The following is a 24,577-nucleotide window of genomic DNA, read 5'->3' as shown; positions in this document are numbered from 1 at the left end:
TTATAAATGTACTTTTCATGACTAATTTTAAGGAACATAAATATGTTTATAAGTAAATAGATTGATTGACATTGGACATGAAAGAGATTGGATAATAATGTGTAATTCAGACCCCTGTCTTTAGTAAACTACTTAATTAACATCCCTGTTTAAATCACGAGGTTATTAGGAGTTCCCTTTGTGGCGCAGTGGTTAACGAATCCGACTAGGAACCATGAGGTTGCAGGTCCAATCCCTGCCCTTGCTCAGTGGGTTAAGGATCCGGCATTGCTGTGAACTGTGGTGTGGGTCGCAGACGCGGCTCGGATCCCTCGTGGCTGTGGCTGTGGTGTAGGCCGGTGGCTACAGCTCCGATTCGACCCCTGGCCTGGGAACCTCCATATGCTGCTGGAGTGGCTCTAGAAAAGGCAAAAAGACAAAAAAAAAAACCACAACAAAAAAACCACACACACAAAAAAAAAACCAATCAATCAGTCAATCACATGAGGTTATTAGGAACTGGAGAAGTTAAATAACAGGGCTTAGTTGTGTTAACATATTTACCTTTACATCGTTTGCAGATAGTGCCGCACTTGGATCTTTATTTTATCACAGATAACACTATTAAGAATAGTATGGTTTGCACAGGTTGAAAAGAGCCAACATAGCCATGTCTAATGGCTGTGAAATGTCTAACAGCCATGTGTTATGTACGCTGTCATGTTTCATGTAGCATACCCCGTATGTCAAATAGCTATGAGAGGCAGCAGGCAACGTCACAGTTTCCTTTGTCCCTACTCTTGGTTCTAGGTTTATATTTACCTGTAGTGCTAATTGACTGGTGAATTGCTTGTCTTTCATCATAACTCCTGTTTGGAGAATATCTTGTTAGTAATATTCTTCAGCAAGAGATTGCGACGTGAGTCACTAGTGGTACTTGGTACTTGTAAGCATCTTTCCTGTGGTTCTTAGAGGTGGAATGTTGAAGGCAGAGCAAGGGTTATTTTCCCCAGCCTTTCTGTGGTTAATGGCTTGGGGTTTTCTCTCCATCTTAACATTAGGAAAATTGATCTCTTTAACTGGATCCTTTGGGAAAACATAAATAATTCTTTTATTGGACTCCATGTGGAAAAACTTATTTTTGTATGTGAATTTTTGGTTGTTTATGCATTTGGGAAATTTTTCCTATGAACAAGAATCACATATCCTAAAGACATTGTTTAGCTTTTCTTTGTGTGACTGATGTTAGACATTGTAGGAATATTAACATTTAGTAAGGCGTTTGAAGAAAGGGACTCTCCCTATAGAGTGAATATTAGAATACAGTTTAAAAATAATTTGTTGAAAAGATGATTAAAAATCAGATAAGAAGTATTGCCATAGCTATTTTTGTTACCTTGGTCATTTTTATTCACTTCTTATAGAAATGTTAGAAAAAGTATATAACTGATACAATTGGATAGCTGCTTTAAAGTGTGTCATGGACATTTATACCTTTGAGATAGCGTAACTCAAAGTCTGTTCTGTTCCTCAAAGACAGTAGAATTTTATTTATTTTTTGTGGATTGATTAATTAATGGTATTTGATCCACTCTGTTGTGGCTAACATCACTACTTCATAGAATATTATTAGTCCAATTAATTGATTCAGTTGTGACATTTGATTGATACAGTTAAGCATCATATTTGACATTTGTTAAGTTAATATCTTCTACTGAAAGAAAAATATCCCTTTACTGGAATATTTGACAAATGAAAATACTTGACAAGTAAGTTAACTCTAAACAAAGAGATAGAGTGATTTGACTGATGGCTAGTTACCATTTCCTGTGTTGAATAAGTTTTGTTGTTAATACATATATATTTCATGAATAAATTGTAGATGTTTCATACATAATTTGAGATAGTTGCTATTTAAATGCTTTGTAGTAGTAAAAGAGAATTGAATTGTCTAACTAGAGATTTTGCTTTGCTTTGGATCAGGGGTTCTTCCTGCATTTTAAGTTGAAGACGTTCTTACAGGTAGTTCTGAGAATTCAGAACAATTAGTATATGTCTATATTTTATTTTCTTAACCATTAAGATAGGGTGGCAAAACCTGCCACTCTAAAGCTCTGTAGTATCCTATTCCTGTAACAGAAGTTAACAAGAGTCATGACAGCTGGGAGAGGCCATGTACAGAGTAAGACATAAATCCCAAGGAGCTTCTTCGGTCACAGTTCTTATTGTGTTAGTCTCTAAATAGCTAATATTAGTGCAGTGATTGCAGATATCCAAACTAGGTCACTTGAATGACTCAAATCAATATTGACTTAATGTAGGAAGTTCTCCCATTTTCCTAATTTGTTCAGTTGAGCCTTTGCACCTGAATGTTCTAATTGTATTCATAAATGGCTGTTTCATAAAAAAGGTAAAGGAGAACAAATCACCATGCTGCATCTCAGAATTTTTTAGGAAGAACTAGTAAATCTCAGTCCGTGAAAGTGTCTATTTACTGGAACGATGCATACATTAATTTTTGCCTTTTCAGTTACTTCTAGATTTTAGAAGAAACAGAACTAAGAAGAAAACCGAAAACCTCCATAAAATAATCAGTTGGCAACTTCCCAATCCCAAATCTTTATTGAGCCCAACTTTTTTCAAATATGTTTTCAATTACTATCCATGATACACTTTGAAACAAAAGTCTTTTCATCCCCTTGGGGGCAATGTGATTTCTGTTGAGAATGCAGGAGTTTAGAGCAAGCTAGAATGACAAAGTAGTTCTTAGTTGCCTTTTAAAAACATGAGCTTTCACTTTACTTTCTTGTGTTTATTGCAGGCTTTCTTAGAAATGGCTTCTGAGGAAGCTGCCGTTACTATGGTGAATTATTACACTCCGGTTACGCCTCACCTTCGAAGCCAGCCTGTTTTTATTCAGTATTCCAATCACAGAGAACTTAAGACTGACAATCTACCTAATCAAGCTGTAAGTATTTAAAGGCATTAAAAAAAAACAGTTATAAGAAACAGCTTTCTGTTTTTCAGAGGAAAAAATCATGTTTTTCTTCATTTTTGATGCTCTATTAGTAAAATGTACTTTCTTTTGTAAAGGCTTAAGAGTAAGAAAGCAGTGCCATTTAGAAATATGTTTGAATATTTACTATTAGGAATGGCAGACACTTAGTTTTCCTTTGAACCTGTTTTCATGAGGGAAAAATTTTTTTATTATCTCTCAAAAATCTCAGATCTGAAAGAAACTATAGAAGTCTTCTTTTTTACAGAATATATAATGTTTGTCTCTGTAATTAGAAGTCAATCCCTTCTTGTTACAGAATATGTAATAGGAGTTCTTGTGGCGCAGTAAGTTAAAAGGATCCAGCGTTGCCACTGCGGTGGCTTGGGTTGTTGCTGTGACTCAGGTTTGATCCCTGGCCTGGGAACTCCCATATGCCACAGGCAAGGCAAGGCAAGGCAAAACAAAACAAAACAAAAAGACTGTATAACAAAGACATTAAGAAGTTGAGGAAGGTGAGCGATGGGAGTTCCCTTTTGTGGCACAGTGGAAATGAATCCGACTGGTATCCATGAAGATGCGGGTTTGATCCCTGGCCTTACTCAGTGGATTAAGGATCTGGCATTGCTGTGAGCTGTGGTTCAGATCCCGTGTTGCTGTGGCAGTGGTGTAGGCCGGCAGTTACAGCTCCATTTCAGCTCCTAGCCTGGGAACATCCATCTGCCACAGGTGCGGCCCTAAAAAGTGAAAAGAATTAAAAGAGGTTGAGTGATGCTTCTATTGTGACATTATCAACTCAACTTAAGATATTAATAAGAATTTGTATAGGTATGTTCATGAAAGACTTTTTGTTTCTCCTAGATGAGTAAGGAGTAAAGAATATGAACATTCCTTATACCTCATTTCCAGATTTTATTTTGATACAGTTCATGTTGAAATTTTTGTGTCTCTCCAGATTAATTTTTAAGTAGTTAAAATAGTAATTTGAAGTAACTTCAGGGTGGAAAAAATTTATCTGCAAAGCAAGAACATTTTAAGAAAGATATTTTTTTATTATGTTAAGAGCATTGTTTGGCCCCTCTACTCTTGCTCTAGGTGAAAGAACTCCTTCAGCTTTGATTCTGTGTTGAAAGTCATTATAAGGCAAACTGCTGAATTAAGAGTTTTCCACATTTTCAAAAACAGTGACATTTCCTGTGCATGATCTTGTCCTTAACTTGTTCTAAGAGATAATAATGGCATATAATAAATTATATAAACTTAGAGTAAATGAAGTGTTGGATATTTTTTAATAGTATAAAATTTTTTAAATGAAACTTGCTTTGTAAATAGGATGCACGCTCATGGTAAATCATCGAAACAATCCAGAAAAATAAAAAATAAAAAACAATCCACTCACTCAAATATAACTAATATTTTGCTAACGTTTTACTTTGTACAACTTCTCTATTCAGGTTATTGTCTATATATATAATTTTACCAACAGAATCCTAGTATTTTGAAAGCTCTTGTTTTTTCTCTACAATATGTCATTTGCTGTCATTGTTTCCTGACAGCAAATATAGAATTCATAATTTTTTTACTTCATAATTTTTAGTTTTTTACTTTTTATTTTTTAAAATTTTTATTTTATTTTTATGGCCACACCCATGGCACATGGAAGTTCCCAGGCTAGGAATTGAATCAGAGCTGCAGGCCTACACCACAGCCACAGCAATGCTGGATCCTTAACCCAATGAGCAAGGCCGGGGATTGAGCCTGCATCCTCACAGACACTGTGTCAGGTTCTTAACCCTTATAGCCAAAATGGGAACTCCTTTTTAAATTATTACCACTTCATAATTTTTAACTGACTGTATAATACTCACTTCAAAAGGACAGCCATGATTTATCCAGTTTCTTATTAATAGACATTGAGATTATTTGCAGTTTTATACCTTTGCAAATAGTACTGTAACAACATTCTTATGTATCTCAGCACACTTGCAACATTATTTTAATATTTTATGTTTCTGGCAACAAAATTGCTGGGACTAATAGGCCAATGCATGATTTATGCTTTGATATACATTGCACAATTGCTTTCTGTAAAGATTATTTGCTGACTTATAATGCCACTGATAATATATGAGAAAGCAATTTTCCAGTCTATCTTTGTCAGTCTTTGTTAATATGATAGGTGATGAATTATACCTTGTTATTTACTAACTTGTGAAGTATTTATGGTGATTTCTGCTAATGCAGTTTTTCTCAAATTTTTAAAATTGTGGTAAAATATATATATAACAAAATTTGCCATTTTAACCATTTTTCAGTGTACAGTTCAGTGGCATTAAATACATTCACATTGTGCAGCCCATCACCACCATCCATCTCCAGAACTTTTTCATCTTCCCAAACTGAAACTCTGTACGCATTAAAGACTAACGCCTCTTTTTCCCCTACCCCTACCATAGCAACCACTATTCTACTTTCCGTCTCTGAGTTTTGTCTGCTAATGCATTTTTTAAAATATTTTTATATAGTAGTCAAATCTCTTAAATTATATTACAGTTTCTTACATGGGTACCATACTTATAAAAACCTAGCATAGCAAAATTAAAATTTTTTTTTTTGCCTGTGTTTTCTTATACTTTGATGTTTTACTTGTTTTTATTTTAACATTTAAATCTTTTGTTAAGAATATTTTGGGGGAGGGAGTTCCCGTCGTGGCTCAGTGGTTAACGGATCTGACTAGGAACCATGAGGTTGCAGGTTCGATTCCCTGGCCTTGCTCAGTGGGTTAAGGATCCCGCGTTGCTGTGGCTCTGGTGTAGGCCAGTGGCTATGGCTCTGATTTTGACCCCTAGCCTGGGAACCTCCATATGCCAAGGGAGTGGTCCAGGAAGTGGTAAAAAGAAAAAAGAAAAAAAGAATATTTGGGGGGAGGGAGTTCCAGTTGTGGCGCAGTGGTTAACGAATCCGACTAGGAACCATGAGGTTGCTGGTTCGATCCCTGCCCTTGCTCAGTGGGTTAACGATCCGGTGTTGCCGTGAGCTGTAGTGTAGGTTGCAGACGCGGCTCGGATCCCACGTTGCTGTGGCTCTGGCGTAGGCCGGTGGCTACAGCTCCAATTCGACCCCTAGCCTGGGAACCTCCATATGCCGTGGGAGCGGCCCAAGAAATAGCAAAAAAAAAAAAAAAAAGAGTATTTTGGGGGTGGGAAGTGAGGGTAGGGCTTTTCTCTTTCTTTTACACTAGTGACCAGTTTCTCCTTTGTTGTTTTTGGGTAGCCCGTTTATTGTCCATTCTTGTGAAACTCGTCCCTTGTCATATTCTAGTTTTCCTTACGCCAGGCTCTGCCTACTTAAAACATGCATGTATACGCCCGTTAGATATGACCACACATTCTGCTTGCATAACCCCCGTCTACCCTGATGTGTGTGCTGCTCACATGGTATGCACTCCGTGTCTAATCTGGGCTACCTTTTGGGTTTCATTCTGTCCCATTTCTATTTCAGTGTCCCTATGGCTTAATATATTAGGGCAAGGCCCTATTTACCCTCTTTTTAGAGATTAAACGGATAATATATCTTGTTTATTTCTCAGGATATATTAGAAGTATTTTGATAAATCCTAGCCCCACGATTGGAATTGGGTTGACTTTTTTTTTGGATTAATTTGAAGATAATTAATGTATTTTTATTGTATCTGAGCCTTTTGAGGAGGAAGTTATATTTTATTTGCTATCTTTCAGTAGATTTTTAAATTTTTCTTCGTGTAATGTAAGTCGTGCAGTTTTCCATTAGTATGATTCATAAATATGTTAGTTTAAGTCTTAAAGAAGAAATAAACAATTTAATAAAACTCTTAAGGACTGGATTATTCTAAAGGGAAACAGTGAGAAATCCCAGTTGCTTGGCAACCAAAGCCAGCCCAAATGACCTAGTTTATTCTTAGATAGCCTTGATTTCTTCCTAGTGTCCTTTCCATTTTGTTACTTTTGTCCAAGTTGTTGCATTGATGTTTGATAAAATAGTATTTTTTCTTTTATTCAAATCCTATACCACAGCTGAAGTCAAAATTGAAGGTATCTGTTTGCTTGTATAAAATGTACAAGATGTTTTTTTAATTCAGACAGCCCCAGGAAGCTGATAAATTACTGTTTATTTCTCTTTCATTCTCTCAATAGCAAGATATCGCAAAACACGCACATAACTTCTTTTCCAGCTTATGGGCATACTTGCCAGAGTCAGGTGGATGTCAATTAATTTTGTCTCTTGATTTAAGCTAAAATTCAGATTTAAGCTAAAAACTTCAGATCATATTTTGAGGTACAGAATTTGGGAAATGGTTGTATTAATAGCAGTCATTTTTGTATACATGGTTTTTCTTGATTTCATAGATGGAAGTTTATAAATCTACAAAGAGATAACCTTGGAAAATTTTTTCTAAAAAAATTTCCCTAAAACATCATCAAACTGAACACTAAGATCTGTGAATTTTATTATATATTCATTTCCATCTCAATTTTAGAAATGTCTTCTTCACATTATGCAGGCATGTTTAAGTTTTACATGAAATATTTTTTCCTCCTCTACCTCAATGAAACATTTGTTGGTTTTTCCATCATACTTACTGCTGTTTTCCTTTACTAGCGCTTAATGTAACCATTCCAGAGGCTTTTTTGCTGAAACATTTAAAAATTATTTCCTGTGACAAGAATTCTAGTGCCTTATAATGTTTAGCATCCGATAAATAGAATTTCTATGTATCTGAAACATCTCTTCATATTGAGAAGACATTTTGGGTTTTTTGCTCAGACTTTTTTGTTGTCCTCAGTGGAGAGTAGGCCTCCAATTTCGTTGTTTTACCTAAATGTCTTTGCCTTATTAAAAATTGAAACTGTGGAGTTACTTATTAAATAAATCTATCTCTTTCTCAGGCTTTTATTGTCAAAAGCACTTTTTGCACGCCTGCTAGGCAGAGACCTTTGTACTCAGTGTTCTGTGAAGTATTAATGCAGACTATATTGACAACACTAGAATGATGAGGACAATATATATCATGGCTTCTCATATTTTTCCACTGTAGTAACCCTTATTGCCAAAGAGGAAGGTGCGAAGGAAGAAAAATAGCAACAACAGCAACAGTAACAGTAATATTAGCAGCAGTAAGCGTGTATATAGAATTGTTTAATAAAAAGGATCAATAGAATGGTTTATGGATAGGAAATAAAGTCATTGAGGTTAAGTTTAAGTTGTGCAGGCTTAGTTTTGGTAAGATTTAGTCATCCTAATCTAAGAGGAAAAGGAACCATTATGCCACTGAGAGCCTCACTGTGATGATATTTTTTTCCCTAGACATTCTCAAGTTGTGACGTCCAGTATGGTAGCTGCTAGCTAAATGTGATTATATTTAAATTAATTAAAAAATTAAAAATTCAGTTCCTTAGTTGCACTGGGTACATTTTGGGTGCTCACTAGCCACTTCTGGCCAGTGGCTGTCATATTGGATACTATAGATGTGGAACCTTTCCATTATCACAGGCAATTCTGTTTGTACAGCACTGTTTATCTTCCATATCTCTACTTAACCTTTCTTTTGTGTGTGTCTGATACAATTATAATAACTACTATGTTCTTGGCTGCTAATTCTAATTCCTGTGTAAATTCTGGGTCTTTTTTTTGAACTCCCAACCTCATCATTGCCTATTTAAAAGCTCAAAGTGGAAGTGCAAGCCAGTTTTCAAATTTGAAAGCAGTATAACCCTCGTTTTCAAATAAAATCTTACTGAGGAGTGCAGTGTAAAATAGATAAACTGCCATGTTTGAAGCTGAATTGGGTTTCTCAGTATTCTGCACATTTGTTTGGCTTTATGAGAACACAGGTTTTTTTTTTTTTTGGTTTTTGTTTCTTTTTTTCTTTTTAGGGCTGTACCCGTGGCATATGGAAGTTCCCAGGCCTGGGGTTGAATTGAATCTGCAGCTGCTGGCCTACACCACAGCCACAGCCCTGTACAGCCCTGTGGGATCTGAGCTGTGTCTGCAACCTACCCCATAGCTCACAACAACTCTGGATCCTTGATCCACTGAGCAAGGCTAGGGATCGGACCTGAGTCTTCATGGGTACTAGTTAGGTTCATTACTGCAGAGCCACAACAGGAACTCTGAGAACATAGTTTTGGAAGCCAATGATATAAAATATTCGAACAACTCATGTATTATTTTCAAAGATGATTGGAAACTGAACATTTGACAGTTTGTATATGACTTGACATAAAAATTTGTATATGACAAAATGCTGTTAGAAGATTAAAAAGTGGAGTTCTCGTTGTGGCACAGTGGAAACGAATCCACTGAGGAACTATGAGGTTACAGGTTCGATCACTGGCCTCTCTCAGTGGGTTAAGGATCCGGCATTGCCGAGAGCTGTGGTGTAGGTTGAAGATGTGACTTGGATCTGGCCTTTCTCTGGCTGCGCCGTAGGCCGGTGGCTATAGCTCTGATTGGACCCCTAGCCTGGGAACCTCCATATGCCGTGGGTGAGGCCCTACAAACAAAAGAAAAAAAAAATTAAAAAGTGGAAGATGTTCAACTCTTAAGCATACAGAAAGTAAAAGACTGTCTCTTTACAGATTAATACTTATTTTAATGTTATTTATTTTAGCAAAATGTTAGAGAACTAATCATCTCATATTAGGTGGTATAATAAATAGTAAGCTAAAAAATAAAAAAATAAATAGTAAACTAAACTTTAAAATCATGAAAAGAAAACAAAAAGTGTTAATATAACAAATAGTGTGACAAAGTAACTGTGATCTTTAAAACTGCAAGTGAAACTTTGTCTAGATACTCATGTTGCAACAGAACAAAGGGTGGGGGAAAAAATGTAATTGTAATGTATACATGTAAGGATAACTTGATCCCCTTGCTGTACAGGGGGAAAATAAAAAAAAAAACTGCAAGTGAATACAATATGTAAAAATGAAAGAAGCGTCATTAAAGTTGTGGGATTTTTTTTTTTCATTTTGGGGCACATTTTACTAATTGTCACCTTTTGTAGGAAATTTTAAGTATAGAACAAAAGATTGATGAAGATTTGTATTTAATTTCAGTAGTCATCAACCATGCTTTTTTCCCCTTCAGTTTTCCCTCATTTTACCTACTTTATTTTTAAAAGACTTGTTTTAAATGATGAGACAGTCAGAAGAAAAAAAATTTTTTTTGGCCACACTAGCGATATGTGGAAGTTCCCCGGCCAAGAATTGAACCTGCAGTACAGTTTCGACCTGAGCCACGTCAGATCCTTAACCCATTGTGCCACATGGGAACTTCCAAAACAGTCACAAAATTGAAAAAGAATTGTAGATACAATACAAAGAACTTCCAATTTCTTGAGGCATTTGGGAATAAATTGTTAATCTGGTGCCTTCATTGGCCAAACTTTTAGTGTGCATTTCTTCAAGCAAGGACGTTCTGCATAACCAGAATACAGTGGTCAAAAATTAGGAAATGAACATTGATGCATTACTTCCCTTTACTCCTCAGTCCCCATTCAGGTTTTGCCTGATGTGCCAGTAATGTTTGTTCTAGCAAAACAAGCATTATTCGGAATCACATATTCCATTTAGAAATCACATTTTCTAAAAAAAAAAAAAAATCAAATCTAGTCTTCTTTTATCTGAAATAGTTAACTCAGTTTTTCCTTGACCTTTGAAACCTTGACACTTTTAAAAATTATGAACAACTTATTTTCTATGCTATTCCTCAGTGAGTTTGTCTGATATGTTTCCTTGTGATTAGATTCAGTGTCTGTAGCTTTCCTGGAACATCACAGAAATAATGCCTTTTTTTTCCTTGTTGCATCATATGCAGTGGCACATAGTTTTAATTTGTTGCATTACCAGTGGTGTGGTCTTTGATTACTCGATATGCCAGGTGTTTATCTGGCTTCTCCATGTAAAGTTATGGTCGTAAAAGGGGGAAGGAAGAGTACTTTAAGGCAGTGTAAACATACTATTCCTCATTAACAATTTATATCAACATACGGACTTAAGGTTTCCTATTTTATTTGATGAGTTTTTATTTGCTAAGAATCTTTTTATTATTATTATTTTTATTTGATCTTTCTAGGGCCACACCTGTGGCATATGGAGGTTCCCAGGCTAGGGGTCCAATCAGAGCTAGAGCCACCGGCCTACACCATAGCCACAGCAGTGCAGGATCCAAGCCGCGTCTGCAACCTACACCACAGCTCATGGCCACGCCAGATCCTTAACTCATTGAGGGATCAAACCCATGTCCTCATGGATGCTAATCATGTTCCTTAACTGCTGAGCCAGGACGAGAACTCCAAGAATCATTTTTTTGGTTCTCATAATGTCTTATGTTTGGCCAGTAGGAGCCCCTTCAGGCTGTCTACCATGTCCTGTAGGCTTGTTCCCATCATTCTTTGAAAGCTTCTTTGTATTCTGGGACAAAACAACAACAAAACCCCTGCAACAGCAAAAAATTTATGCACTCACCTTGTGCTTTCCTTCCTCCAGTTTTAGAACTAGACTCTTTTTTTGGTCTTTCTAGGGCCACATCTGTGGCATATGGAGTTTCCCAGACTAGGGGTCAAATCTGAGCTACAGCTGCTGACCTGTGCCACAGCCATAGCAATGCCAGATTTGAGCAGTGTCTGCAGCCTACACCACAGCTCACAGCAATGCCGGATCACCCATCCACTGAGTGAGGCCAGGAATTGAACCCTTGTCCTCATGGATACTAGTTAGATTCATTTCTGCTGAGCCACAACAGGAACTCCTAGACTTTCTTTTGGCTGCGCCCAAGGTACGCAAAAATTCCAGGGTTAGGGATCAAACTTGCGCCACAGCTGCCACTCGAGCCACAGCAGTGACAATGTTTGGATCCTTAACCTGCTGTGCCACCAGAGAACTCCGCAAAGGTTTTAGGACTCAATTATTCAGGGAGTGAAAAAAGAAGAGGGACTGCAGTGATTTTTTTAAAATTTAAAGTTGTTTTTGTTTGTTTTGTTTGTTTGTTTGTTTGTTTTTGGTTGTGCGTGCAGCATGCAGAAGTTCCCAGGCCAGGGACTGAACCTGCGCTATGGTAGTGACAGTACTGGATCGTTAACGCCAGCAGGGAGCTCCTTGAGTGATTTTTAAGTGGTCTTTAATGTTACTTTCACACTTTGTTTTCGTATTGTCATTTTTAAAATTAGGAAATAAAAATCATATCCAAATTTTATTCTTTTTGGCCATTCCCATTTCTTCAAGTAAATTTAAGCAACCTTCTAAAATATTGTGTCATTGTGGTGAGAAATCAAGTCTTTTGAATCTTGACTGATTACAATTTTAGGATATATGCATCCAGAGAGAGTAGATATGTATAGTTTTATTTAATTATATTACTTTACATCAGTTACTTTTAAGAATTATTCAGTGCTTCTGTGTAATCACAAGTTCTCATTTTGGATTGTTGTGCAGAGAGCCCAAGCTGCACTGCAGGCCGTCAGTGCTGTCCAGTCAGGAAGTCTGGGCCTTCCTGGAGCTCCTACCAATGAAGGCACAATCCTACCTGGGCAGAGCCCTGTGCTCCGAATAATTATTGAAAACCTCTTTTATCCTGTTACTCTGGAAGTTCTTCATCAGGTAAGGAGGAACACTTATGAAAGCAGAATCACGTGTGATCTTTGTAACTTTTGCTGTTTTATACTTTTAGTTTTTCATGTTGTTGATTTTGGTTGATATATTTGTTTAAAAAATAAAAAAGATCTTTAGCATCCTGTTTCATGTAAGAAATCAGAGTTTTTGACAGCTGCCTTTTTCTAACTTATGTACTTGATTTAGAAAACTGTGTAAGAAATTCTGGTGTTTTTTTTTTTTTAATACCTTAGCTTGAATATGAACAAAGCACAGACTCCTATAAAAAGCACCGGTAGTAGTTACTCTTGAGAAAGTAACATCAGTATAGAAAACTAATTTATTTCTATTGACTTCCTTACATTTGAGTATTTTTGTTTTAAAAACTTTGAAAGGAGTAACTCTGCATACATAATATGGAAGTATCATGTTACATAGTGACTGATGTTTACTATTTTGGTATTTTGGGGCGGGGGTTGGGGTGGTCTGTATCTGAGGCATATGGAAGTTACCTGGCCAGAGTTCAAATTTGCACTGCAGTTGCAACCTACATCACAGCTGCTGCAACACTGGAGCCTTAACCCACTGCACCGCATGGGAACTTCCTCAACGTAGCTTTCATACCCATTACTATGTCTAAACTGTCTTGATAAGAGGCAGTATACTATGAAGATAATTTAAGAGCTAGAAGATCAGTCACCTAGTTACATGATTTTGCAGTGTTTAAAACTGAGGCTCAGATAATTGATGAGTTGAATATTGTAAAGAGCAGTTGAAGAGGAGTTGGAACTGAGCCTCCTAATGTGAACTCCAGTGTTTATTCCATTTCATTATGCTTGACAACCTTTGTATTAAAATTATTAGGAGTTCCCTTCGTGGCGCAGTGGTTAACGAATCTGACTAGGAACCATGAGGTTGCGGGTTCAGTCCCTGCCCTTGCTCAGTGGGTTAACGATCCGGCGTTGCCGTGAGCTGTGGTGTAGGTTGCAGACGCGGCTCGGATCCCGAGTTGCTGTGGCTCTGGCGTAGGCCGGTGGCTACAGCTCCGATTCAACCCCTAGCCTGGGAACCTCCATATGCCGCGGGAGCGGCCCAAGAAATAGCAACAACAACAACAACAACAGACAAAAGACAAAAAAAGACAAAAAAAAAAATTATTAAAACACTAAAACATGTTATATGCCTATTTTCATGTTCGTATGTCAGTATATATTAAACAGCAAGATATCAGGCCAATCTAGAATCATTTAACTGTTTTCCAAACCTCTGGATTTGTACTACTAAATGAAGAGTCACAGGGGTGTATGTGTGTGCACTTACATGTATTTAAGAATTTATTTATTTATTTATTGTCTTTTTGCCATTTTCTTGAGCTGCTCTCGCAGCATATGGAGGTTCCCAGGCTAGGGGTCGAATCGGAGCTGTAGCCACCGGCCTACACCACAGCCACAGCCACAGCCACGAGGGATCCAAGCCGCGTCTGCGACCTACACCACAGCTCACAGCAACGCCGGATCCTTAACCCACTGAGCAAGGGCAGGGATCGAACCCACAACCTCATGGTTCCTAGTCGGATTCGTTAACCACTGTGCCACGACAGGAACTCCTGTATTTAAGAATTTAAATGCATCCTACCCTATTTTCACATTTTCCAAATAAGGGGACTGGGGACCTTAGAAGTTAGTACTTTCCCCCAGTCATTGTACCAGTTGGTGATAGAGCTCCATTATATTTCTTAATATGATTTGTGTGCCATGCATGTGAGTATCAAAATACACCATTTATTATGCCTGCTGTGTTCCCTATGAGAGTTTCCTGGGTTCCAGTGTGCATTTGTGAAGCATGTTCTTTGGAGGGCTTTAGCAGTGGTAGTTATAGCTGCTGTTGTTCCCTGAAAAGGTTCAGCCGTTACTTAAGTGATTGGCTTCGTTGTTCTGGTGGATTTTCTTCTGCTTATCCCACAAAGTGGCACTGAACACTTCTGTGATCCATCAGGAGTGTTTGTTTACTATTGTAGCACTGTAGCTACTGCTTTACAAAAGATGTTCTTGAACCCGTGGCTCAACTCTGCCATCAACAGTGAGCTTAGTCAGCGTTATGTGGTCCAGTCTTGTCATTCTATTTATCATTTCCCTGAGACCAGTAACAAACCTTGTTTCTCTCTCAAAAGATCACTTGTTCTTTAGGTGAAGGGAAGTAATTCTGAGAGTCTTCGATAATAACTTATTGGGGTAGGACTCTCAGCCCTTTAGTTATAGCTTTCCCTTTAACCCTTGAATCATCCTTTGCACAGCTGTTGGAAAAAAACCAATCTTCCTTACCAAGGCCCATAAGGCCCCCATATGCAGTCCTCTCCCCATCTCTTTAACCTGACTTCCTAACTCTGACTCATTTAGCACCCTGGCTTTTCTGGCCCTTAGACCCTCTCCCCTTACTCCCAGCTTATTTCTGTCTTAGTCCTTTTCTGTCTTCCAGTTCTTAGGCCTGAAACATTCTTTTTTTTTTTTTTTTTTGTCTTTTTGCCTCCATATGCCGCTCCCTTGGCATATGGAGGTTCCCAGGCTAGGGGTCTAATCCGAGCTTTAACTGCCGGCCTGCACCACAGCCACAGCAACTCGGGATCCGAGCCGCATCTGCAACCTACACCACAGCTCACAGCAACACTGGATCCTTCACCCACTGAGCAAGGCCAGGGATTGAACCCGCAACCTCATGGTTCCTGGTCGGATTTGTTAACCACTGAGCCATGACAGGAACTCCAGGCCAGAAACATTCTTTGCTGAGATAGTCACCTAGTTGAATCTACGTCATTCTATTTTCAGCTCAAATCACCTCCTCAGAGTCTTTCTCTAATTATATAAGTAAGCCCTCTCCCCCAGCACTCTCTCTCATTAGCCAGCTAAAGTGTAGTATAACATACTGATTAAGAATAGAGGATCTGCAGCTGGTTTGAATCCTGACCCTACCGCTTACTACTACCTCTGTAACCTTGGGCAAGTAATTTACTCCCTCTATATCTTTTTCTTGTATAATAGACATGAAGATAGTATCTTTTTTTATACCTTCATGGTAAGGATTCCATGAGTTTATGCATTGAAAGCACTTGGAACAGTGCTTGTTACATAATAAGTGTTCAAGAAATGTTAGCTGTATTTATCAGATGCAGGTAAATTGCATTGTGAGAAACTGATCCTTGCTCCTGTGGTCTTGTAGATAAGATATAATTTCATAAGGAATAGCATAAAATGTGATAAATACTGTGATTGGGAAATGCATGGAAGTGTAGAGTTGCTTGCGCATGTTATAATTAATTAGCAAATAATTTTATCTGTTTTGCTGAAGAGTTAACATTAGCTAAACTACTAACACCTGCAGAAGCTAGTGATTTTCCCTTTAGCCCATGGTAAGGGGATTAAGAGTGATTGAGATAGGAATGGTGTTGTTTCAGATGAGGTAAGTTAAGGAAGGTGTTAACAGTATGATAATACCTGAGCAGAGGTTTGAAGGATGTGAGGATTTAAGTTATGTGTATATGTGATAGACTAATGATCTAATCAGAAAGAATAGCAAGTGCAAAGTCCCTAAAGTGGAATGGTGTTTATTAATGAGTTCAAATATCAGAAAAAAGACTTATGTCATTGGAATGTAAAAAACAGGAAAAGTCATAAATGATAGAGAAGGGGTTAAGAGCTAGATGATGCAAAGCCTTTATAATCTTTATACCGAGTAAAATTGGAAGCCATGGAGGATTTTGAGTAGAGAAGTAAGATGATGGATTTGTTTCAACAGAATCACTCTTGTTGCTATGTTAAGAATAAACTGTAGGCATAAGGGGAAACTCTTATCATAGTCCAGATGAGAGATGAGAGATGGTGGTGGCAGTCCAGGTGGGGACATGGGCACTGAAGTGGTGATTATGGATATATTTGGAATGGTTTGCTGATGGATTGAATAGATGTGGGTTATGGAAGAAAGAGAGTAATCAAGAATGCCTTCCAGGTTGTGGAAATGAGTCTGGTAAAAGAGATCTATCTTAAACTAAGGTAGTAAGGACTGAGGGGGAAAAAAAGGTGTGGGCCAGGTGGGAGGAAGGACAGGAATCAAGAGTATGTTTTGGATGTGTTAAATTTGAGATACCTGTTAGGCATTCAGGTGGGAAATAAGTCTGGATTGGGCATGAGAATTCAGGAATGGAGAATTGCTAATCATCAACATAGGGGTGATAATTAAGGCTATTATATTAGACAGTGTCACTTAGTATTCGTAGTTAAAGAAGGCATTCATCAACTGATCGATTGTGCAAACTCAGCTTTGCAGTCTAGAAAATTTCCTTGTGCACTGAAGGGTAGGTCAAAACAGTATTTTTATGGTATTCATTACTTCCAAGTACTGTTATATATGAGGTTATTATTATTACTTTTTTTTTTTTTTTGTCTTTTGTCTTTTTATGGCCACACCCATGGAATATGGAAGTTCCCAGGCTAGGGGTCTGATCGGAGCTGTTGCTGCCGGCCTACGCCAGAGGCACAGCAATTCCAGATCCGAGCCGCGTCTGCAACCTACACCACAGCTCATAGCAACACCAGATCCTTAACCCACTGAGTGAGGACGGGGATCGAACCTGCAACCTCATTGTTCCTAGTCGGATTCGTTTCTGCTGAGCCACACCAGGAACTCTTATATGGGGTTATTTTATCAAAATCCAATAGACAAATCTCTTTAGGACGGAGGACTTATCTTTTTGAATTGAAGAATGCAAAAACCAATTATTGTGATATTAAATAATGTAAAATTCTAGTTCTTAAGTCTTAAGTGTTTTGGCAGCTGTAGAAACTATTATAAACAAACTGTGGCCAATGTGCTTGCTGTTTTAAAAAGTTCTGATGTAAATGTGCCTTTCTACCTTTATAAATATCACCCTGAAGATAATTTTACCCGCATTTGGGGAGTTCCCGTCGTGGCGCAGTGGTTAACGAATCCGACTAAGACCCATGAGGTTGCAGGTTTGATCCCCGGCCTCTCTCAGTTGGTTAAGGATCCGGCATTGCCGTGAGCTGTGGTGTAGGTTGCAGACTCAGCTCGGATCCTGTGTTGCTGTGGTTGTGGCTGTGGCTGGCAGCTGTACCTCTTATTCAACCTCTAGCCTGGGAACCTCCGTATGCCACAGGTGTGGCCCTAAAAAAAGCAAAAAATAAATTTTTTACCAGCATTTAAAAATCTTTACCAGCATCTTTAAAGTCTGAAAAGATTAAAATGTACAGGAGATGTCAGGAATTGAATCTGTGTATTTATTTATGTCGGTAAAGTAAATATGTTAGGTAAGTAGTCAAAGACCTTATAATCAATTAAAAAATATATATCAAACTTCCCAAACATTAATCTTTTGAGACCAAATCTGTTTAAAAATTAGTAGCTTGATAATTATAAAAAAATTGTTAAAAAAAAAAAAAACCCAAACATTTCAGTCTTTCCTGAATTCCCTGATGTTGATTGGTGCTCACTTACTTTATTAAGAAGTATCAGGTTGGAGTTCCCATCATGGCTCAACAGTTAATGAAACCGACTAGTATTCATGAGAACGTGGCTTCAAACCCTGGCCTCATTCAGTGGGTTAAAGATCTGGCATTGGTGTGTGCTGTGGCGTAGGTCGCAGACGCGTCTCTGATCCAGTGTTTCTGTGCTTGTGGTGTAGGCCAGCAGCTGCAGCTCTGATTGGACCCCTAGCCTGGGAACTTCCCTGTGCTGTGGGAGCGGCCCTAAAAAAAAGAAAAAAAATCAGGTTGATTTTTGTAGCTAGCTATTCTCAGGGGGCTCTAGAGAGCTATACCTGGTTACCTAATTGAATAAATGTGTATTTTCTCAGCATACTCAGATGAAAGTCACACAGGCAAACACGTCTGTCAGTGAGGATATGCTTCAGATTGTTCAAGTTTAATGAAAGAAAAGAATCAGAACATTAACAAAATCTGAAAGTTAGTTGGAAATTAACTAGGTTCTATAGCATAATGCAGCATAAAATCTCAAATTTTGGAGCAAATTTTATGTTCTTATTTCGTTAACGAGATATTTTACATCAAGGATGTTTTTCATTTAAAAAAAATTGCACATTACCTTAATTCTTAAATCAGGTTTCAGAGTATAATTTTATATCGATTAATAATAAGCATTTACTCTGTGCCTCTTATATGCCAGGAATTATACTCAAAAGATAGAGAAATGATTAAGCTCCTTTAAGGAGCTTTCAGTCTAATTAAAGAAGACAGGTATATAAGCAAATGTATAGTACAGTATTAGTAAAACAGCAAAATAAAAATTTGTATGAGGCCAAGAAGGGGATACTCATATTTGGAAAGGAGAGTTAAGTAGAGATTGGTGTGAGGCTAAGAATTTTTTGGTGGCATTGCTCCCTGTGCTGAGTTTTGAAAAAAAGTAAATGAAAATTTCCTAGGTTATAGGAAAAGACAAAAGCTACGTATAGGCATGGCAGTCTCAAACCACGTGGTGTATCTGGAGAACTGCTGTGGGCAACTCCATATTGTTGTAAATAGTGTAATATACAAAGTGTCCGGAGGAGTTTGTGCTGTGGAGCATTGGGATCAGTGGCGTCTTGGGAGCGCTGAGATGCATGTTAAAAGCTTGGATTTTATTGGTTTATGCCAAAGAGCTTGGAGTTTACCCTATAAATAATGGGGAGATAGGGAGGAATTTTAAGCAGGTAAATATATAATCTAACTTGTACTTAAGAACAAGGGTTGTTGCAACAGAAGAAAGGGTGGGGGAAAAACTGTAATTGCAATGTATACATGTAAGGATAACCTGACCCCCTTGCTGTACAGTGGGAAAAAAAAAAAAAAAAAAAAAAAAGAACAAGGGTAATACGAAGGAGGGAGGCTAGGCAGTTATTGTATCCTCTTTTATGTATGTATATTTTAAAAATTGATTTCTGCTCCTTTATCATGTGAAAGAAAAACACTCAGTTGATGCACTTATACAGGTGTGTGTGTGTGTGAGTGTGTGTATACGCATGCATACAACATCACAGTATCACTATGGATGGAAGTTAAGAATATAAGATCTTTTCCTAAGAATGCTTTCATCTATATCTTAAAGAAAGATACAACATAAAATCCATATTTGACAACTGAGAAGAAAGTAAATTTGATATTCTTTTATAAACTTTAAGAATATTATCTAGGACATGAGGGCGTACTGAGAAAATCGCAGTTACAAAACCAAATTTTTCATTAAAAGAACAAAACAAAAAATTTCTTAGTATTTTTCAAAACACAGTTATGTGAGGGGTTAAGGTCTCAAAGTTCTAAACCCTGAAATATGACCATAATGAAGTTAACTGCATTAGAATTGTTTTAAATTTCAGTAAAGAACCTTCAGAGCCCTTCTGAGACGAATTGGTTTCACAAATCTTGTTGATCGTCTTATCTCTCATGGAAGTGTTTGGTTTTAAGCTAATTAGCTGTGAAAGAATATTCTCCCCCAAACCCCCCCAAAAAACTGCGAGTTCCCATTGTGGCACAGCAGAAACAAATCTGACAAGGAACCATGAGGTTGCGAGTTCGATCCCTGGTTTCGGTTAGTGGGTTAAGGATCTGGCTTTGCCACGAACTGTGGTGTAGGTCGCACAGACGCCGCTAGGATCTGGCATAGCTGTGACTGTGACATAGGCCAGCAGCTGCAGCTCCAATTCGACCCCCAGTCTGGTAATCTCTGTGTGCTCTGGGTACGGCCCTAAAAAAAATTAAATAGGACATCAGAGGAAAGCAAAATGGCCATGACCCCTTGTGTGGGGAAGTAAAACAAGTATTGTAAGAGCCCTGGTACTTGGGAGCCTGTCAGGAAACCTCCCCAGTCTGTTTACTCTTCTCCCAACACTCTTCAGAGAGGCCTTCTTAGAGCACCTTCCCAATTTGCATTCCAGTTCATGCTCCTCTCTTTCCCTTTTGTTTTTAAAACAGAATACTTTTTATTTGCTAATTTGTTTATCATGTCTTTCCTCATAAGGGCAGAGACTCTTGGGTTTTTTGTTTTGTTTTGTTTTGTTTTTTTTAGGATTTTCCAGGTATTTATCTGTTACTGGTTTCTATTTTGACTCTACAATTGTTGGAGAATATACACTGTATGATTTTTATTTTAAATTTGTTGCAGTGTGTTATATGGCTCAGAATGTATCTGTCTTGATCAATGTTTCTTACAAAATTAAGAGTATGTACTCTGCTATTATTGGATGTACTGTTCTATAAATGTCAATTAGATCCAGTTGCTTGATGATGCTATTCACTTCAACTGTATCCTTAACTGATTTTCTGACTTTTGGATCTGTCAGTGATAAAGGGGTATTAAAGTCTCCAATTACAATGGCGTTTTTGTAGTTCTGTCAGCTTTTTCTTCTTCAGTATTTTGATTTTCTTTTATTAAGCACATTCATATTAAGGATTGTTATATGTCTTGTTGGATAAATGACCCCCATTATTATTATTATATAGCATCCTTCTTTATCCCTGATATTTTTCTTCAGAAGTCAACCTTGTCTAAACTTAATATAGCTATGTCAGCTTTTCTGAAAAACTAGTTTTAGCTTGATGTATCTTTCTCTTCTTTTAGCTTGAGCCTTTATACTTAAAGTGGGTTTCTCGGAAGTTCCCGTCATGGCTCAGTGGAAATGAATCTGCCTAGCATCCATGAGGATGTAGGTTTGATCCCTGGCCTCGAGCAGTGGGCTAAGAATCCAGCATTGCTGTGAGCTGTGGTGTAGGTTGCAGACATGGCTCGGATTCTGTGTAGCTATTCCTGTGGTGTAGGCCAGCAGCTGTAGCTCCGATTTTACCCCTAGCCTGGGACCCTCTATATGCCACCGGTGTGGCCTTAAAAAGACAAAAAAATTAAAAAATAAAAATAAAGTGGGTTTCTCATGAATAACCTAAAGTTGGGGCTTGTGTGTGCTTTTTAAAAAACCCACGCAGACAAGTGTATATTTTAATTAGCATATTTAGAATATTCACATTTTAAGTGATTTTTTATGTAGTTGGACTTTTAATATCTACCAAGTTGGTCACTGTTTCCTACTTATTGCACTTGTTCCTTCTCCTGCTCTAATTCTTTAGAGCAGTTTTAGTTCACAAAACACTTGAGCAGAATATATAAAATATATACCCCCTTTACCCCTACAGACATACACAATTTCTCCTACTATTAACAATCTTGCATCAGTACAGTACTGTTGTTAAAACTGATGAGCCAGTATTGAGACTCTTGTTTCTTCTTGTTCACGGCTGACTTCCCAGAACTTAGATGGTACTCTCTGAGTATTTGATGAATTAATAGAGCACTGAACATTTTGTTGAATATTTTGTGGTTGTTCCTCTCTATAAAAATTTCAAGAAGTAGATGCTGATTCTCAGGGTGAAACAGTTGATCTGTATGACTCTTCCACTTCCATTTATATGCTTTGTAACACCATTATCTCATAGCATTAATTAATTCCTGCTGTGACCTCCTGCTTTAGTACTGTGCCATTTGTGACATGCTATAAAATAGATTAAATATTTAGTGCCTCTTGTGTGTCAGGCTCTGTTTTAAGCCAAGCATGGGTGTTGAAATATGAACATCTTAGTCTTGATATAAGTAATTTTGGTGCCAGTAGTTTTAATAGAGGAAATTATTTTCACTTAAAAATGAGACTCAGGACTTCCTGTCCTGGTTCAGTGGAAATGAATATGACTAGCATCCATGAGTATGCAGGTTCGATCCCTGTCCTTGCTCAGTGGATTAAGGATCTGGCAATGCTGTGAGCTGTGGTGTAGGTTGCAGACATGGCTTGGATCCCACATTGCTGTGGCTGTGGCATAGGCTGGCAGCTACAGCTCTGATTCGACCCCTAGCCTGGGAACCTCCATATGCCACAGGTGCAGCCCTAAAAAGACAAAGAAAAAAAAAAAATGAGATTCATGGAGTTCCTACTGTAGCACAGTGGGTTAAGGATCCAGGTTGTCTCTGTGGAGATAAGGGTTTGACCTCCAGTCTGGTGCAGTGGGTTTAAAGACCTGCTGTGTGCAGCTCGGGTTCGAACCCTTGCATGGGAATTTCCATGTGCCACAGGTACGGCCAAAAAAAAAAAAAAAAAAAGTGGGAGGATTCATGAATCAAGTTGTATTTATGAAGATATGTTAGCCAAATTTTTCCCTTAAATATAACCTAATGTGCATTTTTTTCCAGATATTTTCTAAATTTGGCACAGTCTTAAAGATTATCACCTTTACAAAGAATAATCAGTTTCAAGCCTTGCTTCAGTATGCTGACCCATTGAATGCACATTATGCCAAAATGGTAATTATGGTCCTTTTTTCATTTTTCAATTATTTTTTAAAGTATAGTTGATTTACAGAGTTGTGCTAATTTCTTCTGTACAGCAGAGTGACTCAGTTGTATACATATATGCATTCTTTTTTAAATACTCTTTTCCATTATGCTTTATCCCAAGAGATTGGATATAGTTCCCTATGCTGTACAGTAGGATCTTGTCATTTTTCAATTGTTAATCAGTCACTTCAGTGATACTGAAGAAAGCCAATCATGTCTTCCCTTTTGCTCTAGTTTACCATGTGTTTGTTTCATTGAAATAAAATATGCATAATATAAAATTTATCATTTTTAAATATACTGTTCCATATGTTCTTTTTATAGTCTGAAATTACTTCTCTCTTCATATGAAATGGTTTCAAATCACCATTTCTCAGATTTCTGGGACTCATTTCCATTTGTTGTATTTAAATTCTAGAGTTGAGCACAGTACTCCTGATTTAATCGGACTAATAAAGTAGAATTATCTTTGCCCTAGTGCCTTCATTTACCTCTATTAAATGAGCCAAAGATTGATTGATTTCACTATTTTTGCAGCCATAGTCATTGTTGAATATCATTGAGCTCTACAGTGGTGAAGACATTAAATCTCAGGAAACACGCTCCTTTCAATTTGTATTATCTTCTTTTTAGTACATGAGTACTTGACTTTTGACAAGATATAAAAACACTTGACATTTGGTTTGGTTATGTTTGACCCATCTCCTATTGAGATCTATATATAACTCTATCTTGTATCAGTATCTGAATTTTTTCTAATTTTTTCCAAAGGTAAGAGCTAAGGTTTATACTACTTTTGTGTGTCACATAGTGTCTGGCTCTTGATTAGGAATAACCTTTATATTTACTGTACCCTCTGCCTGCATATATTATTTTGTACCTTTTTGATGACATACTCATTTCTGTAAGTATTGGAAGTCAGGATTTTTTGTATATTTGTAGTTTTTTTCTTTTTATGTTTTGGTTTCTGGTATCTGTTTTTACAAATGTGAGTATTTGTGAGGCCATAAGTGGCTATAAATATCCCTTTGGTAAACCTTTATTATTGTGAAGGGAGGAATTGCCAGTCTTTGGTCTTGTATCTTATCTGACTCAAGATTTTCCCCAAGTTTATTATTCAAAGAAAATAGATTTACAAGAAAAAAAAGTGGTAGATAATATTTCACATATTATGGTTCTGACAAGTACCATTAACAAAGGCTTTATTTCATCTTAACCTATATAGATTACCCTAAAATAATTAAGATGAAATGTAAAATTTAAATATCTTTAAACTGGGAGTTCCCATGTGGCTCAGTAGGTTAAGGATCTGGTGGTGTCACTGCAGTGGTTCAGGTTGCTGCTGTGGCGCAGGCTCCATCCCTGGCCCGGGAACCTCTGCATGCTGCCAGTGCAGCCAAATAAATAAATAAATATCTCTAAACATTTGTTTTGGACCAAATAATCATAACTAGTACAATATACAATAATGTGTAATAGTTTTTCAAGCTTGTACATTTTTCCTCTTTCATTTGACCTTACTATAGACAATATAGGGATTATTATCCTTACTTTGCAGATGAAAAAAACCCCTAAGAAATAGAGGCTTGCATTTTCTCTC

The 24,577-nt window shown here is 37.4% G+C and overlaps 1 protein-coding gene across 6 annotated transcripts in view; it reads left to right on the top strand.

Annotated features, from left to right (window-relative positions):
- The window catches only part of PTBP3 (polypyrimidine tract binding protein 3), a 106,344-nt gene that overhangs the window by 55,958 nt on the left and 25,809 nt on the right, over positions 1 to 24,577 (top strand). For all 6 annotated transcript variants that reach the window (XM_013993751.2, XM_005660329.3, XM_021084313.1 and 3 more), the window contains 3 exon segments: positions 2,801 to 2,947; positions 12,448 to 12,612; positions 22,834 to 22,944. In XM_013993751.2, the coding sequence (XP_013849205.1) occupies positions 2,801 to 2,947; positions 12,448 to 12,612; positions 22,834 to 22,944 (423 nt within the window).

This window comes from Sus scrofa, chromosome 1 (assembly GCF_000003025.6).
Source record: "Sus scrofa isolate TJ Tabasco breed Duroc chromosome 1, Sscrofa11.1, whole genome shotgun sequence".
Classification (NCBI taxonomy): Eukaryota; Metazoa; Chordata; class Mammalia; order Artiodactyla; family Suidae; genus Sus; species Sus scrofa.
The sequence above is the reverse complement of the archived record's forward strand: the minus strand, read 5'-3'. Positions and strand labels throughout refer to the sequence as shown.